This window comes from Cyanistes caeruleus, chromosome 20 (assembly GCF_971803275.1).
Source record: "Cyanistes caeruleus chromosome 20, bCyaCae1.hap1.1, whole genome shotgun sequence".
NCBI classification, from domain to species: Eukaryota; Metazoa; Chordata; class Aves; order Passeriformes; family Paridae; genus Cyanistes; species Cyanistes caeruleus.
Genome location: NC_141720.1, coordinates 9415077 through 9433510, shown reverse-complemented (window position 1 = coordinate 9433510; position 18434 = coordinate 9415077). Strand labels below are relative to the sequence as shown.

The 18434-nt window shown below is 45.4% G+C and overlaps 1 protein-coding gene and 1 long non-coding RNA gene across 8 annotated transcripts in view; one reads left to right on the top strand and one right to left on the bottom strand.

Annotated features, from left to right (window-relative positions):
- Nucleotides 1–113: 113 nt before the first annotated feature.
- The window catches only part of NEK6 (NIMA related kinase 6), a 123836-nt gene continuing 105515 nt past the window's right edge, over nt 114–18434 (bottom strand). For 4 of the 7 annotated variants that reach the window (XM_086858565.1, XM_086858566.1, XM_086858564.1 and 1 more), the window contains exons 6-10: nt 17514–17622; nt 16157–16264; nt 8670–8764; nt 4897–5010; nt 114–2163 (exon numbers count right to left, since the gene is read on the bottom strand). In XM_086858565.1, the coding sequence (XP_086714691.1) occupies nt 2053–2163; nt 4897–5010; nt 8670–8764; nt 16157–16264; nt 17514–17622 (537 nt within the window). In that variant the 3' untranslated portion in view covers nt 114–2052. Of the gene's footprint in view, nt 2164–4896; nt 5011–7204; nt 7268–8669; nt 8765–16156; nt 16265–17513; nt 17623–18434 lie in introns of all 7 variants that reach the window. The other 3 variants (XM_086858561.1, XM_086858563.1, XM_086858562.1) reach the window with 1 other exon arrangement.
- Nucleotides 9545–13580, top strand: LOC147649737 (uncharacterized). The gene is made up of 2 exons (XR_015278270.1): nt 9545–11325; nt 11397–13580. It is a non-coding gene; the product is annotated as an uncharacterized LOC147649737 (long non-coding RNA).

Sequence of the window (18434 nt, the reverse complement as noted above, 5' to 3'; positions counted from 1 at the left end):
AGCGGCTGATGTTACTGCTTCCATTTGCTGTAGATACAGGGCAGATCCAGCATCATTTTAAGTCTGATTGTCTTATTTATTCACCTCCACTTGAACCTTTAATACTGGACTTGTTTGTTTTTTAAACAAAGGTGTTTATTTTGGAAATAATTTTATTTATCTAAAAACGCACAATTGCAAAAAATTACCTTTTGAAATACATTTCTTTATAAGCACTACGAAATTTCATGTAGCAAGAAAGTGACCAGACTTCTCCAGATACTCATATTTGAGCTGAGCTTCCCTGGAAGCCGTGGCTCCAAGGAAAGCTGCAGTGGAACCAGAGAGGTTCAGGCTGAACCCTGGGAAGTGCTAAAGAAGCTGGTATAAATAACCAGGCTGGTTGGCATGGAAATGGTGGGAGTAATTTGGTGCCTCCACGATATTCTCCTGCTGATTTGAATTTCCCACATCTCTCCTGAGAGCAGCAGCCTCAACTTTCTGCTGAGACGCCTCAGTAAAATGGCACCTTGCATTAATGATACCAACCATATTCACAGCAAGTAATGGCTTTTCTTGGTACCCTATACAAATATTCCCAAATTTTACAGGAACTAGTTGAAGATGGCACTGCAGTTTTCCTTAAAGTAGAGAAAAGTAGGTTAAAAAAATCCACTAAAAGCATATATATATGTATGTAACCCCCTAACCCTAATCTTAGTTCAAAAAAGTCAAGGATTGTAAGCTTTCTTTAAAAAAAAAAACAACCACCAGAACAGGCACAGGCTGCATTTGAACTGTCACACACAAAAATGTATACATTGGCACAAGCCCCTGTCCCACGTGGAAGCGGCACTGGAGCAGCACAGGCTGCAGGATTTCCTCTGGAGCACCGAGTGCAGCCCTGCTCCTCCTGACAGGCACATGGAATGGAGACACTGGAACGTGAATCCACGGCTGTTCCTAAAGCAGTGAGTATTTCCATTGACAGTAATGAAACAAATCATTGATTCAATGAACAAATTTAGCTGGTTGACAATTTTCATGCAGTTAAAGACGATGACTCCTTCAGATCAGGTTGAGATTTTATAAACATTCACATTCTGTAATGAGCTTTCACAGTTTGAGAGAAGGGGCTGATCCTATGTGGAATTCCATACACAAAGCATTTAATTTATTTTTTAAAAATTTCCAAGTGTTTAAAACACTGCTAAAGTTCCACCGATAGTACCTGATGTACTATTGAATATGTAAAAGTCTCTGCACCAAAAATGAATTTGCTTTGATAAACACTGGTTTTAAACAAGAACCTGGAGGTAAAGAACCATTCCAGAAGGGAAAAATGAGGGAAAGGAGCAGTTCTCTGCAGGAGCAAGGCTTGTAGGGGTTTGCTTGGCATGTTTATCTTCTTTTCCCAGGTTCATGTTTAACTCATCTCCGACAGAGAAATGCATCAGCAAAATACTCTTAATTTTTCAATTTAAAAAAAAAAAGAAATCATGAAACAAAAGGGTTTCCCATCCCCCCAACCCTTCCCAGTTCCTAAGTCTGAAGAGGAGGAAATTAATAAAAACGTAAATGGCTGCTTTAAAATATACCAAGTAAAAACTGAATTTGCTAGTAACCATTTGCAGAAGAGGCAAAGTAGCAGTTATACAAATTACACAACATCTATGGTAATCCTTACATTAGTATAAAGTGATTTCACTGAAGGAATTATTTCAGTATTTCACATTACAGTTAAGATAGAAGGTCTGGCAAACGCTGAGCCCTCGGTAATAGCTGCTATCCTAGATTACACACGACAGTTTTAAGAAAGGACCCTTAAATGATCTACATCCGTAACATTATTGGCCTTAAAAATAAAAAATAAAAAGAATCACTTGCAATACCTCACAGAATCTTCATGTTAAAGCACGACCACCTGTAAGAGTCCTTGTCAAATAACCTGCAAATGATGGAGCCTCTGCTGCGAGTGCTCAACCTCCCACCTGTGTGACCTGGCACCAGTCGCTTTCAGCTGAGAAAAGAATTCAAGTAAGACTGAGCTGTGCTGGCTCCCTGGCGCGGCGCTCATGTGCTCGAGGTCCACACGTGCATTTGTTTGGCTATTTGGTGCACGTAACCGATGTCAGGCCTTTGATCTGGGTCGGGGTATATGCACATGCTGACCAGCTCCCGCAGCTGCAAGACAGCAAAACAGGCACACGTGAGGGAATCTGCTGCTGTCTCCCTAGAAAAGGCTGCGGGAATGTCTGCCCGAGCTCTGGAGGCTGCGCCAGGGGAGGGGAACCTCTTCTGTGCAGATGTTGCTGGGCAGAATCCAGGCATGTGTCTGTCACATGTCTGTGTGTCCCACCTCCAAAAGAGCCAGGAAGAACCTTTTTCACCAAATCTTAACTAATGATTTAAATCTTCCCCAGCCCCAAAGTATTTTACATCCTGAAAGAGGACCCAGCCTGTGCACCCAGGGCTGGGGAGAGCATAGGACAGAGGGAGGCACCAGTAGCACAAGCAGCACACAGACAAGGAAAGGAGGAAACCAGAGATCACCTCCAAGATGTGACTGAGCTGGGAGGTGAGGAAGGACCTGCCAGTAAAAGGGAACTGAGGGAAGGGGGAGCCCGAGCAAAGCTCTCAGGAGCAGCAGCTGTGCTGCCCCTCCTACACCCAGCACTAAACCCGCTCAAGCCTTTCAGCGTAACGAGTCTGACCAGCACCTGTGTATTTTAAGCTCCTGGACACAGCTATGAGACCCTGGTGCTTCCTGAAAAACCTTTATGAGGAAGAGAAACTGGTCATTGATTATGTTTAATAAATAAAATGCAGAAGGGCTGGAGTCTCCCCACCTCCCAGCCCTCTTTATTGTGCACATGAAAGATTGTAGCTTTTAATTACACAGACACTGAAAGCTGCTGGTACCCCTGAGGCACCAGGAAAAACAGCCTTGAGCCTCTGATCTTCTCACATCCTCCCAGTAGCCACAGTGCCAATTATTTTACCGGTAATTAAAAGCATGGCCATAGAGCTATCAGGCACACGGCTTCAGCCGCATTAACAAACATACCCGAGGTTTCCAGCTCTGGATGGAGCAAGGCCCAGGCCTTGCTCCCAACCCAGACCTGCTGCCTGGCCCTGCCCCATTCTCTAGTGACTTTGACCAGCTCAGGGCAGGGACATTGCTGCCTTCATAACCCTGAGACCCCAAGGACTGAACACATATCAGCCCTGACCACAAAACTCCCACAAAAAACTGAAAATGCTTCTAGAGCTCTGCCCAGGGCCTGTGCTATCAGTACCACTTGTTCAAACAGTAGCTGTGCTCCCCCCTGTGCATGCAGCACTGACACAGCCCAGGCCGTTCTGTCCTCACAAGCATTCAGCAGCACCTACAGGACCCAGTGGGCTGGGCCTGGATCAGCAGCTCCAGTTACCAGCAAATTTGTTCCCAATATGGAAAAGCAATCCTGGCTGGATCCCAGCTCCTCCTCCCGCTTCCAGCAGCCTGCAGTTGCTCACAAGGGGATCTGGACTGGGTGAGGTACAAAAGGCCACAGAGGATAGGAACCATCCGGAAAGGAAATTAAAGCAGGGGCTCTGCCCCAAACACTGCCTTTCTTCTTCTTTCTTGTTCCAAGGAACCACAATGGATGGTGCTGGTGCTGGAGCCCTGTTCTAATTCCCTGTTTGTGCTGTTCCAGTGAGCACCAGCAGCAGCTGAGAAGCCACAGGCACAGCCTCCACCAGCATCCCGTTAATAGTTCATGAACCATCTGCAGTTCTCTGGGACCTGGCGCCTTTGAGTGCTAAACCATCCTTCTCACCCTGACTGTATCACTGCACTACACACACTCCTTAGCACTGCCAGAGGGAAGCAAACAGACAGTAATTGTAAAGACAGGAAACACATCTGTCAACTTACACTAATTCCTGCTGCCAACAGGCATACCCTGAAATGCAAGCTGCAGCAGCACGGCAAAGGCCCAGCAGAGCTGGGCGCTGCTACAGAGCATGGGGCAAAAATATTTTAAAATTCACTTCTACAGAGTAGTTCTAAAAGCATTGTTTTGCATGAGTTACTTGGCAGGAAAAATGAAGCAAAAAGTGAAGTGTGGTGCAGGGTCCCTCACAGGGTGGAGGCCAGACCGGCTGCGCTCGATATTTCCCAGCATCCTGCCTCCTCCTCAGGATGCTGAGGTACAGTGAAACAAAAGCAAAACCCCATAGGATATAGTGAACATTTAGAATTCCATTAGCCATTTCCTTTCAAATAGAAGGCAACTGTAAGGAATGAGGAGGTTAAGGAAAACCAGCTGCTTTGTCTAGGTGAGGCAGAAAAAAGTCAAGCTCATCTTGAGAGGCCCTGAGGAAACCCAACACACGTGTCTGCAGCTGGGCGAGCAGGAATTGGGACATTGGGTTTATGCACTGGTTCAGATGCTGCTCCCCATCCCTCATATTCAGACACAAAAACCTGGATTTAAAAAGCCCCCATGCAGCTGCTGTAGAGGTGCTTATTGCATTAAACTAAATGGCTTTTTTTCTTAAAATTAATCCTTCCCCACTTCGTCACACACTGAAGTTTTCATAAAAAAACGTATCAGTGCTCTTTTGTGAAATGTTTTATGGGAAAGGGAACAAGGGAAGGGCTTTCCCATGGCTTACTGCTGATTTCTGCCAGCATCAGAGACTTTCAGTTCCACAATATTCCCCACATTAAGAAATCTTTTTTGTCTTGATTTAGCTTGTCAGTATTCAGACACCACAAAAGTAATTTGTTCAGCCAGGTATCCAGGACCCCCTGGCCATCCCCTGTTCTTCCCTAGATGTGGGGTGTTCTCCTGGGCTCTCTTTCCCTGTGCGTGGAAAAACTTCACTGCACCTTCCCATTCCCCTACAGGCACACTCCCAACTTACCTTTTCAGAATAATGTTCAGCTGGAAGAGGTGGGTAGTCACATTGCTCTATTTTTTGGCAAAGAGAAAACAGGTTCATTTTATCTCCATAGAAGGGACTTTGCAGAGCTGCCATCTGGAGAGAGAAAACCAGAAAATATTTCAGAAACAAAGGATTTGAGAGCCCTCGGTGCTGCCAGTTTCCAAGAGCCAATTCTGTTCTCTGCCAATGAGCAGAGCAAGGGATGCTGCTGCTCCCAGCCCAGGCTGCTCCAAGACCCCAACAGCTCTGCAGCCCCTGTAGGGCTGCTGCCAGGCTCTGCCAGGCTCCCCAAGGAAAAAAAACAAGAAATGGGATGCTCAGACCACCAGCCCCATCAGCAAGAACTCAGCTGGCTCTAAGACAACTCTGAAACCCTCTCAGATACAATCATCTCTCTCTATCTTTGGGCATTTAGCTGCTTAGAATATGAAGAATCTTGTAAGCATGAGCAATGTACTTCATCTTTTAATAAAACCCCAAAACAACCTCAAAACAAATGTATCTCCTGCTGGAAATCTGCTATTTAGAAAAGAGTATCCCAGGCAGATTTGAGAACAAAACCACTGAAAATGTTCTTCATCAATCTGGTCCTTTTCCTCTTTCAGTTTCATCCCGGGGCCAGCTGAAGTTACTGCTTCTCACTACGGATTAAGGGGGTTATTTGATAATTAATGGTCTGTTGCTCATTACCTGTGCAGTGGAAGTGTCTGGAGAACTCTGGCTCTTTCTGACATACCGTGAGCTCCCAGCAGAATTCAAGTGAGCCAATACCAAATCCTCCAGTCTATTACCCCGCAGCGAGGAACCAAGACTGATGGATTATTAGTGATTAGACAGAGAAGCAGTTTTGTTTGGGCTGGATTCCCAGAGGCACTGCAGGAAGGGGCTGCAGCCAGGGGGTGTTACCAAAACCTCACGACCACTAACACACATCCAAGTGCTCAGCAATGCAGGACACACCAAGTTAACTCGGTTTAAAACATACACCTATCTTTTAAAGAATTTGAAGTTACTATGTTTCTTCCTCACTCCTCATCACTATCAGGAGTTACACTGAGTTACTCCTCACAAACCCACAGACCTGAGGGTGAAGAGTCTCCTGACAGGATCCCAAAGAACCCAGCACTGGGCGAGAACATTTGGAAGATTTTTTGAAGGCAAAAGGTGAAGTGTCACTGATACTTCATTACTGACATCACAGTAGTAGGAGAAAAAATACAGAGTCCAATTAGAGACTCTAGTCCCCAAGTAGGAGTGAGAGCAAACTGTTCTCAATCAGTTAAAACAAACTGGAGAACCCAGCATGGACTGTTCCAGGGAGAGCAGTAATGGGGGCATTAGGGAAAACACAGAAAGCAAGCAAGGGTTAAACAAGTCTCCAAGATCTCAATACACACATCAATAATGCCTGGGAGGTTGAGAGAGGTTTTCCAATTCCCATTAACTTTTCATTCCAGGTTTTCAAGTGCTCATATGCAAAGGGAAGGAATGAAAAGGAAACACTGTGGGGTTTAGGATGGTAAATGCAGGGAATTAAAGTGGAAAGAGAGAGCACCCAGTTGTGACTGCAGCAGTCAGGGCTGCAGGGCCATGACCACAGGCACTCCAAGTACCTCACTAACTACAGTTTGTGATGCTACGTTAGGGTTTGCTCCTGACATTTTGATTAGAGCAATTACCCCAGGCCAGGCAGATCTCCATGGAAAACGCCCACCACGCAGCATGACTGGTTCAAACATCCAGGGATGGGAATCCCTGTTAGTGTTTAAATTGATCGTCTTGCCAGAACTGCTGAAGTCATTGCTTGTAGCTACATTCTGGGAATTAACAACTTATTTTTATCCCCTCCAAGTTATCTTGCTGACAGATATCTACAGGAAGTGAGGGATGAAGACAGTTACTACTATATTGATAAGATTTAATAAAAATCACTGTATGATTATCAATGTCAAAGTTAAGTGGTGCTATGTGGCATCATGTCCCAAAGCCCTCAATGTTCCCTAAGTGGATTCCAGTGGACACACGTGTCTCTGAAGGCAATTTGTACATTAAATCTCTCTGCAGCTTATCTACACAATCTATCTGGAGAAATATCAGAAGTGACTCATACCCAAACAAGCATCCTTTCCTTACTTCTAAGCCAAATGGAAAAACATTCTCCTTGTAAGACATTAGAGTAGATAAAACAGTTCCTTCAAAGACATGCAGATCTGATGCTTAATTTTCAAAATTCTAGAAAGTTTAAGAAGTCAAGTAGTTGTTTAACTCCTGAACATAGAATTGGTACCTGTCCAGTCCTCCCTGGAATCTGCAATATCTCACAGCTCCTGTTCCCTAAGTTAAGGCTTACCTACGTAGGAAGGAAATTTAAAATCACTTCACATGCCAAATCTTTCAGATGTTACCGTAGTACTGCTACTCCTACCAGAGAATTATGTTTAGTGTGCAATTAATTCAGCTTCTTGAAATACAAGGAGTACCAAGACTCCTGTGCCATAAGGGGACCATATTGCCTGCAACAAAAACATATCTTAGCACAACGCTAAATATTTCTCTCTGCATAAATCTGGAATCCCATCTCTGGGAGCTCAGCCTGGAGTGACTCAGAGCAACCCAGCACTGCAGCAGCACCCGAGTCCAGCTGGGGCCACCCCGACTGCTCCCGACAGACCTGGCCAGGCCAACACCCCAAGGCAGGGCCACCAGCCTCAGCTCAGAGCCTTACAGATGTTACAGAAAATTTACTTTTATCCCCTCATGTCCTACAATGTTTGCTTAATGAACCAGCTGAAGTGCATGCTCAGCTATAAGTAGTTTTCACATCTGATGTGCTCACAAAATTAATTACATTTCTGTTTATTCTCTAATTTAGTGTGATTACCAAAAGTTGTGTTGAGAAGCAAAATGTCATCAGTTCCCATAATGTGTTAACAAAGAGGATGTGAACAATATTCTTGACTAAATATCCCAGAGATTTTTAATTCTCTGGGTGGGGATAAAAGTTTTCTAAATGCTGGCATGCACTGTTGCTTGAATAGGAAGAAGCATCCATCTACAAAAAGATTTTGATTATAAAGGAGTACAATACTGTTTGATACTCTTTGATCCCTGCTAAAAATGGAATCATAAAACCAAAAGCACAGTTACAAAATCATAACACTTATTTTCAGAATAGATGTAACAGCTTTTAAGAACCAATTGCACACTGGACAGTTCATCCAAATGTGTCTGCTCTGAGTTTGCGCCTCAAGCTGTAAGACAATGTACAATTAGAAAAACTTCCAGCCATAATGTAGTAATTAGAGACACAGATTTCACATTACATAAAACCTCTGTTTTTCTCTATTGGAAGTTTCCAAAATTAAAATACTGCAATTGGTCAGAACTCCATTTAAGAAACCAGTAAGTTGCATTCAAATGAATTTGCTATTTTTAAAACAAATGGAGTCAGGAAAAGCTCTGACTATGCTGCCCTAGCAGAGCTCTGCTCCCAGCAGGAAGGAGGGATGCAGTGAGCTGGCTTTTCATGGCTTCGTCCTCCACTTCTGCTGCGACCCAAATTAACTCTGTGCAAGTGCTGGGTGGCACAGTCCCTTCATTCATGCTCAGAAGGTGCACAATAACCACAAAACGAGTCAGCTTTTTCTAAGGATTCTCAGCAAGTTGACTACAAGCAGTCTGATCTACTCAATTCCTGTCCCAAACTGTGTGGTTCTGGAAAACCCAGGGGGAAAAAGTGAGAAGATACTTGCCTCGTATAATAAACAGCCCAAAGACCAGATATCAGACTTAAAGTTATAGCCGTTCTCGTGTATTCGCTCTGGGGACATATAGTAGGGAGTTCCCACTGCAAAAACAAACAAACCTGAGGTTAATGTCTTACAGGTGACTGTGCAACCTGTGTCATACAGAGAGAGACTTCATTAAAGGCTCAGGTGTAGCACAAATTGCAGATTAGAACCAGACATCACATACAGAGCAGAGAATGGTGAACACAGTTGAAAATATCTTCTGTATTTCTGACATGTGGGAAACGTTTTGCTTCCCTTTGCAGGCTCCCAAGAACCTTCAGAGTGTCTTGGATGGGCAGAGCCACTGGAAGGGATCATCCCCTTGGCTCACCAGACTGCACTGGGGGTCTTGACTGTGACACCGGAGCAGGACTCAGGGCCAGCACGTGTTCACCTAACAGGGCACAGAGTGTCACAGGGGCACCTCTGACAGGTCACCAGGACTGAAGGGGACACACTAAGCCCAGCACCAGCCAGGAATGCAAAACCTGTCTGAAAAAAACAAGATACTCATTCCAAACTTTAAAAACCTGCTCCAACTTGCAGTTATGTCAGAAGCTGGAAGATTTCTATGTACTTTCAAAAGTCTGTATTTTATCAAAAGAAATTTGCTCAGTATTTTGGACAGAAGTTACAGGAAATTATTAATAAATTCCTTACCTCAAAAAGGTTCTTTTTTAAATCCTAAATAAGTTTCAGTTGTGGTACTGAAAATACAAGACATCCTGGCAGTCTCAACTACATCAAATAATCCTCAGATACATCATTTATTAAAACATCGAAGGACTGTATATGCTCTTTTCTCCTGCTTCCCCTGCTTGTCTGTCCCCTGTCAATTTTTTTTTTTTTCTTTTTCCTTTTGGCATTCCAGTTTATCCTTCTCCTAATTAAAGACCTTTCCTCACAAGATGGCAAATGTTTAATTTGCCTGTAACATTCAGTTTACAATTTCTCCATTTGAAATGCTGCCTGAAGACAGCTGAAGGACTAATAAGCTGAAGGATGATGCTGGAGGTGGAAGAACAGCCACCACCTTCCCCAGCACTCCTATGGAGGGATCACTGTGGGAAACAAATGAGTTCTGGGACATAAACCAACAATCTTGAGAGGCAAAACCCAGGCCCTGGCACCTGCACAGGTGACCCAGCACAGAGAAAGTAATTTATTTGGACCCTCAAGATGTTCAGCAATCAGCTGCCCTGTGTGATGAACTCAGTTCACGCTTTCAGGTCATTCCCTTCAGAAATTAGTTCCCTTTCAATGTGAAGCATACTCTAATGAGAAGTTACATTTTTGCAAATCCTATGAAAACTACAACACAGGAAAAGTAACACAGGGAGATCACTTTGTTTCCATGCTCAGAAAGCACAGGTCAGCCTGGCACACCCCAGACCTGGCTGGGTTTAATTGCCCATGACAGGCCCCTGTGTAGGGAGGAGACCAGAGCCCTGCCAGTAGCTCAGGATTTTTATACTGGACTACACAGAGAAACTTCCCGGGACGCCAGGAGCAGACAAGATTCATTCAGAGGCTTTCCATGGCTTTGTCCCATGTGCATGCAACACCCACACTATGGGCAGTACAGCTCTCCAAGTAATTCCCACATATCTGCCAGGTTTCTGTACAAGAACTGACTTGGCTGGGATAGCACTGATTCATTTTCCTGCTTAAAAATATGCAGCTGCAGAAGAAACGATGATTCATTCCAGGAAGTTGTGGAAGACACTTCTGGAAGTCCCCACTGAGCAGCAGCATAAGACACTTCCCACCTGCAACTCCTCCTTGCTGCTGCTCTGCTGGCCATGCCAGGAGCTCTGGGAGCTGTGGAACACCCGGCTGGCAGGAGGAGCAGCAGCCCCACCTCTGCCCCCTCAGCTCCCTGAAGTGCCAGGGGAGCTGTGGCTGCTCTGGCACTCTGTTATTCCAGGTCACTGCATGGGCACCTCGGAGCAAATAACGTGAGGACTCCGGAGCTGGGCCCCGCTGCCGTGGCTCTGCCCCACTGTCGGTTCTGATCACGCCTCTGGTACCGTGCCAGTGGTGACAGGGCAGTGGCACAGCTGTGACAGGGCTGTGGCAGTGGCTGTGGCAGGGCTGTGGCAGTGGCTGTGGCAGGGCTGTGGCTGTGGCAGGGCTGTGGCAGTGGCTGTGGCTGTGGCAGGGCTGTGGCAGTGGCACAGCTGTGACAGGGCTGTGGCAGGGCTGTGGCAGGGCTGTGGCAGTGGCAGGGCTGTGGCAGTGGCTGTGGCAGGGCTGTGGCAGTGGCAGGGCTGTGGCAGTGGCAGGGCTGTGGCAGTTGGCTGTGGCAGTGGCAGGGCTGTGGCAGTTGGCTGTGGCAGTGGCAGTGGCTGTGGCAGTGGCTGTGGCAGGGCTGTGGCAGGGCTGTGGCAGTGGCTGTGGCAGTGGCTGTGGCTGTGACAGGGCTGTGGCAGGGCTGTGGCAGGGGCTGTGGCAGGGGCTGTGGCAGGGGCTGTGGCAGGGGCTGTGGCTGTGGCAGGGCTGTGGCAGTGGCTGTGGCAGGGCTGTGGCAGTGGCACAGCTGTGACAGGGCTGTGGCAGGGCTGTGGCAGTGGCTGTGGCAGTGGCTGTGGCAGTGGCTGTGGCAGTGGCTGTGGCAGTGGCTGTGGCAGTTGGCTGTGGCAGTTGGCTGTGGCAGTTGGCTGTGGCAGTTGGCTGTGGCTGTGGCAGTGGCTGTGGCAGGGGCTGTGGCAGGGGCTGTGGCAGGGGCTGTGGCAGGGGCTGTGACACAGCTCAGTGCGTCACCAGCCCGCTGCAGCCCATTAACGGCTCCGGGAGCGCTCCACGCCTCAGCTCATCTCGCAGAGTCCACCTTGCACATTTACCTATCATTACTGTGGTCTTGTCAGCAAATGTACAAACAAGCAGGTCTCTGCGTTTCAGAGCCGATGCATTAATTTTTAAATAACTGTCATGATAAAAGACTGACAAGGCCAATTCTCTTTATGGCCTGTCCAACATTACGTGGGAACCTCCTGTAATGAGCATCTTCTAGAAAACCGCACAAGGCTTCCAGTGCAATCAGTCAGGGCTCACCATTGCATCCCATTAGTCAATTTGACAAGAACAGTCTAATCCCAGACTATTAATCAGAAACTTTCTTCAGCATTTGCCCTGCTGAAAATACAAAATATTGCTCAGATTCAACATTATTCACCCGGTGGTAGAGTAATGCATTTGGAGTTATAAAAACCATAGGGTAGACTATGGTTAAGGAAGGAGTCTCCTGCTCTGTTCCTGGAAGCTGGAGCCCTTCACTTGAACATCAGCCACTTCAGTGATGCCAGAGAATTCCTTCTCTCCCAGCACTGCTCACGAGCAGCTACAACAGTCTTGGCATGGCTGCAACGTCCAAGGTAGGGAAATGCTAATTATTCCCAGTTAAGGTTAGGAGCAGAGTCTCTTATTTCACCAGAAAAACACAAGGGCAGTGGTGGCAAAGTTATTCCAGAAATGGAATTCAAATTCCATTCCTCTCACATGTGCAAACACAGCTCAGCCACGAGCGATGCTTCCCAAGAAACTCATCCCTGCTCATCCCCTGCTCATGGGCACAACCAAATCTGATTCACACTTTTAGGAGGCTCTCAGAGTCTCATTCACTGAGTTTGATGTAACCCAAACAAGCCTTGCACAGCAGAGTCTCTCCCACACCTTCACACAGACTGCATTAGACTGAAGTCAGTGCAGAGTATTTCCAGATATTTCTACAGGCTCTATACATTGAGGTTTTTAAATGCCTACATAGAAAACAAAAAACTGCCCAGTTTTTCAAATAGCAATAAAGTTTTTCCAGAACTTAGCTTTAGCATGAGCAACACTAGTGCATGTTCCATGAGCACACATATGGCTGAAAAAAGTATCTGAGGATGTTTTAGTGCTATCTGGCCATGCAGACACAGCAGGGAAGCAATTCTGCTGGAAAATGAGAGTCTGGATCTCTCACCTGGCTCACCCCCTCCATCCACACTTGTAGGTTACCAAGAAATACATCCAGCCTTATTTAAAAGGAGTCAAGTTCTCAAGTATTCCTTTCTAAATTTTTGCATTCTTTGAGGTGTATTTCCAACAAGGCACCTCAGATCTTTTCCCAGGAGAATTTGGGAATTAGCTGAAGTAAAACTGTGCAGACTTTAAATTCCTTCAAATTTCTGTGTGAGGTGCCCCCACTAATTTTCATGCGGGAAGCAAAAACAAAAAAGTAGATGAAATCTACTTACTCTTAGAGAAAAATGATATTTTGTGCATAATATTGCAGCTGTTGTTACAAGACCTGTTGCCCTAAGCTCTTTTTTTTTTTTCATTATTACTATTGAATCACACAACCCTACCAAACTCTTTTACAGTTCTGTGATTGGGTTGCGTTTTTTTGGTTGGCTGGTTGGGTTTTTCACATGTAAACAGTACAATCCACCTGCAGCAATTCTGCATCTCTCTTTTCTTCCACAAAAACTGCACTAGAGGCAAGCCAAGAACTCAAAGCACATACAGTATTGGCCAGTGACATTTTCAGTGGATTTCTTGTGTCCATTTTGTTCTTACCAAGTCCTGATTACCAGCCCCTCCAAGCCCTGGGATTTTGTTTCAGATGGCAAACTGACTTGGCAAGGAAAAGCAAAAAAAAAAGGCAGACAAATGGTCCATTTATTGACGAGCTCTTCAGTTCCTCCCTGTTCACCCTCACATCCAAGCAGGAACCAGAAGGAACGTGTAACACCCCATGTACTCCAATCCAGGGCTATTGGCACGTTCTAAACTGGGAAGATTTGACTTACGTGAATCTCCCAAAAGGAAAATCTGCTCCAAGTATATTCTTGTCCAAGAATAAATAATAAATCATCTGCTCCAAAACAAGACTACTCTGTGTAAAATTGGTTTCTTTTGGGGTTTGGTTGGTTGTTTTTCTTATTCCTCTCGTTTCTTCAAAATGTAAAGCCAGTCAGGAGCTCTGGATAATGCCAAGTTTATTTGGCTAAAAATGGACATTATACCAGTTCTCAAAAAAGTTATCCATTGTAATATTAATGGAAATTGTCTGAATTTGTTACTGCTCCTATTAAAACAAGAGCTACCAGCTTAATGTTGAGTTTACCAAAGTCTAAAATAAGGGAAGGAAGGTGAACCACCATGTTGTAACAAGTAGTAAAATTCACCTCAGCTACACTCAGCACCTTTAAAACATGAATTTGCTGGTAAGGCTTGTACAGGAAGAGCTCATCCTTGTGGAAAAGCATCTCCTGTCTTCTATCCAGGGAAAAGGGGCAGTGGCAGCTGAGGTGGCGCCCTGTGAACTCCCGCAGCCCCAGCCAGTTCCTACTGCCTGTCCCAGCGCTGCGAGAGGCTGGAGGTGTTCGTGCTGCCCCACTGGCAGGTGTGCCTCTGGCAGGAGTGCCTGTGGAGGTTTTCCAGGGGCCAGGGCTTTCCCTGCCCCACGGTCTCTGTCTGCCCCGGTGCTGCTCCCGGCTCCCGCCAGCGCTCGGAGCACGGCGCTCGCCGGCATCTCACGAGCTGTGTACAGGCAAATCTTTCATTTTTCTTTCATTACCTCGGCATGTACTGTCACTTAATTTTTATGTATGCAATCCTTCCTGACAAATATGATCTGCTGCCTGGTAATTCATCTGACGTTCATTCTGTTCCTTGCTCTAATTACGGCTCCGTTCCCGCCGTGGCGGCGGGCGCTGCCGAGCCCCTGCTACACCTGTCAGCCGGGTCGGGACTGCCTGATGGCCTTTCATGCCAGTCTGCTGCTAGCAAATACAACCAAAGGGAGAAATGAGATGAATATATTTGCATAAGCCACACATTCAATTCATGGGTCAGCAGCCAGAGAAATGATGGTTCAGGGCGGTTGCCGGGGCAACGCAGCACCGGGAAGGGCCTGGGCTCCGCGTCGCAGCCCAGCCCGCGCGGCCGCCCCGCTCTGGTGTGGGTGATCGGCCCTCACAGCTCCTTCAGCCAATGTCTTAATTAAACCAAACCCAAGATCAGTCGATTTCCTGCTGCTACAAAACCTCTACCTCTGGCAAATTATCAAAAAAACAGAAAGCAGCTTCACATCTGCGTATTTTCTGATTGTTAAAATATTCTTTTTCACTTGGATCCAAGTACTGCTGGAAATGGAGATGTGTCCATCCCTCCCACAACCCCTCCAGTCTCACTCACTGCTGCTCCCTCAGTGTCCTGCACCTCTCACCTGTCTGCAGGATGCTGCTGCTGTGAGGAAGGGCAGGGTTTGTGCGCCAGGGACTGAGCTCTTCCTACTCCAGCTTTCTCAATTAAGAGAGAGCAGCCCTGGTAAAGGTCACAAGCTTGGCTTACATGTGCAGCCAGTTTCCAAGCCCCAATTTATTCTTATTAATATAATAAGTGCAGCAGTCAAACTGGATAAGATCATATAATTAGACATGATCATATTTTGGCCTGTTCAGATGATGTGATTTTAACTTCCTGTGAAAAGGATTTATTTTCATCTATTAAGTATGGTGGGGATATATCCTAGGACAGCTTTTGATACAAAGGGAAATCTGAAATCTATTTTATGAAACTAAGCTATAGAAATGCTTCCTATCTTTTAAGCACATACAAAACAAGGCAGGTAGCCCAGTGCTGCTGGCCATTATCAGCAATGAAATTTGTTCACATCTAAGAAAGGATTCAGCAAGACACACTCAGCATTGGAAATTGCACAAACACAAATAGCAAAACAAGTATCATGTGTTCCAAAGTCAGCTGAGTCAGTTCGTTTAAAAGAGCTTAAATATTGCACCAAAAGCCAAAGTTCCTTCAGTGCTCAAAAAATTCAGACCCATTAATAAAAATGGAAAATCAGCCACCTTTCAAGAGGTTACAGACACAATTATGAAATACTTTATACTGTAAGACTTGAAGAATGAACTGCATAACTATGCAATTTTCTATAGCACTGGAATTAATGTTAATGGTAAAAATGAGGAAGACAACCTTGAGATATGTGGAAGACATGAAGAAAAGCTGGATATTTAAAACATAGGCCAGATTTCAAGTCCCTTTTTGGGACAGATGAGCCATGAGAGCTCACCCACCTCAGGCAGTCCCAGCCCCAGTCAGGGCAGAGTCCTGACCAGCAAAGGTAAAAAGGTGAAATGTGTTGGGGGTAACAGTGAATTCCAGCAAGCACAGTGCAGTCAAAGTGCTGTCTAGAGTGGAAACACAGCCTTTGCTACGTTTGCTGTAAAACACACACCAGGCCAGGCCTTCCAGAAAAACCAGATTTTAAACCAGAAGATACCCATTAATGCCTATAAAGAGCATTTAAAACACAGATGGCTGGAAATGCAGTCCCCATCCCCTGACTCCCACTGGTGTCACCATGGGAGGATGGACACCCTGTGTTTGAACATCAGAGCTGACAGTGCATGCCAGGCCCTGCTTAACGAGTACCAGCTTACCTAAGGAATGTGCTGCAGTGGTTTTAGAGCTAAAAAACCGGCCTAATCCAAGATCTCCCAGCTTCACCACCCCTGTGGCTGTTATAAACACGTTGGCTGGTTTTATGTCTGCAAGAAGAAAAAGGTAAAAGGTCAAAGCCACAAAAGGTTATTTGGTTCTAATGCTGCAATAGAAGCATTGCCTGGAGCGCTCACGGTACAAAGAGGCTCGAGCAGAACCGTGTTTCTTTAGAGCTTTGATAGGCTCAATCTTCCAAGGCTTCGAGCTCTGCACAGACACAAAAATCAGAGTGTACTTCCCAGCACACAAGAAATACCAATGAGGGAAAATGTAGGAAACAGCTCAATAGAACAGAGGCAACCTCTTTAACTGCTGGAAATCAAAGAAATGAGCCCAGTTCTCTTTGGGAATGATCACGTTCCACAGCAAACTGCACTGCCCACCACCATCTCCTCATGCAAAGGGTTATTACTGTTCCACATATACAAAAATTCTGGGCTCGACACAGCCCAGCTGGTTCATGGAGGGTAGAAATCCCTACAACCCCAGTTTCCCAAGCAGTCATGTCAGAATGGAGTTAGAGGCTCTTTCCTCACGTTAGAGCAGACTCTACATGAGAGGCTCCCCATTTCAGCCACCAATTACAGACCTAATTCAGGTACAATTGATACACTGCATCAGGGGATGTGTAACGGAGAAAAACTGATAGCACATTGCTGAAAAATATAGTGAAGAATTCCTTCCTTCAAAGGAGCAAGGAAATAACAAGCAGCCGAGATGGGTGCTGGTGCCTTTTGAGAAATTTGCATTTCTTGAGTCCAGTCCTTCCCAAAGCACTTCACTGACACTGATAGCAATAGTGTAATTTTTTGGATAGAGCTCAAAGTTCTAAGATGTTCTGAGACAAGAGATTTAAAAATAATTAATGAAAATTGAGAACAGGTTATGAGAGCACGGGACGTATTTGTATTAATATTTCAGAAAAGCCTGCAAGACAGAAAAACTCTTCTCAACTCTCTAAGGTCACAGCTAATATAATGAAGACTATTTCTTAGAGTTCACTGTATCCAGGAGTCTCAGCATTTTATTTCTGACACTTTTCTAATGGCAAGTTTGACACTTCTACTTAATATCAGTGTCTGGAATACAAAGCAGCTCATCTTCCTAATACCACACTCACTTCGGCCTGAATGCTTTAACAATGAGGCAGAGACAGAAGGAGAAATCCATCTCGCAGGCTCCAGCCTCTCTAAACATGCATTGGCTGAACATCAGCATAATTGTTTTTGAATGTAGGCGCTTACTAATTGGAACATTATATTATTATTCAGTGAAAAGAGACTGAATTAATGTTACCTCTGTGCATCACCCTGCGGGAGTGCATGTGTTCCACTGCACTGCATAACTGCACAAAATATTTCCACACTGTCCTTTCCGGGATTAACCGTTTCTGCTTTTTAAAATACTGTGGGAGGAAATAAATAAAAGATCAGTAAAAAAGCAACATATTTGACTCGTTCCTGGAATTGTGTTTGTCAGCTGCAGGTTGCTTGTGTCTTCCAGATCTGCAGCTGCATGACTTTTCTTCTGATTAGCTTTTAACTCCTCTGTGTGAAAACTTCGATGCAGTTCACTAATTAACAACTATTATGAAAAACATGCTTAAATAGGTTTGACATTTTTGAATGGACACAATTATGATTAGCATTAATCTCCTTAATTACCTTGCAAAACATATTTAATGCCTCAAAACAACAAATGTCTCAAATATTTTGCCTTAAGAAACAAAAGACCATTAAAAACCCCCTTGTAAACATTCATTATTGCATTGTCTACTAACAAGGATAAGGAAATCTGCTTCCCTTTTTTAAAAGATGGCCAGAGCATCAATAAAGTATCCATGTTTCTTCTGTGATCAGGTAGAATAATATATTCTATTTCATGCACAATAGGAATAGCAAATGAAGGGCACTCTCTAGTGAGACAGAGCCTCCTGATCAGCTGGGTGTGCTCAGGCAGCGCCGAGTGCAGCCGGGCCCCATCCCAGGGCCCTGTGGTGCCTCCGAGCTGCAGAATAAGGGCAGCACAAAGCAGCACCACAGAGTGCAGCATGAACTGCAACACTGAACTCTCCTTCAGCCCACGACAGGAGAGAAGAGCCAGCTGCACACTTCAGGGAAGGCCAAACACGATGGACCTTCAGCTGCTCTCCTTCCTTTGCAGGGAGTACACCAGCCGTGCCTGGCACCACGCTCCGGCATCCCAGAACTGCAGGCT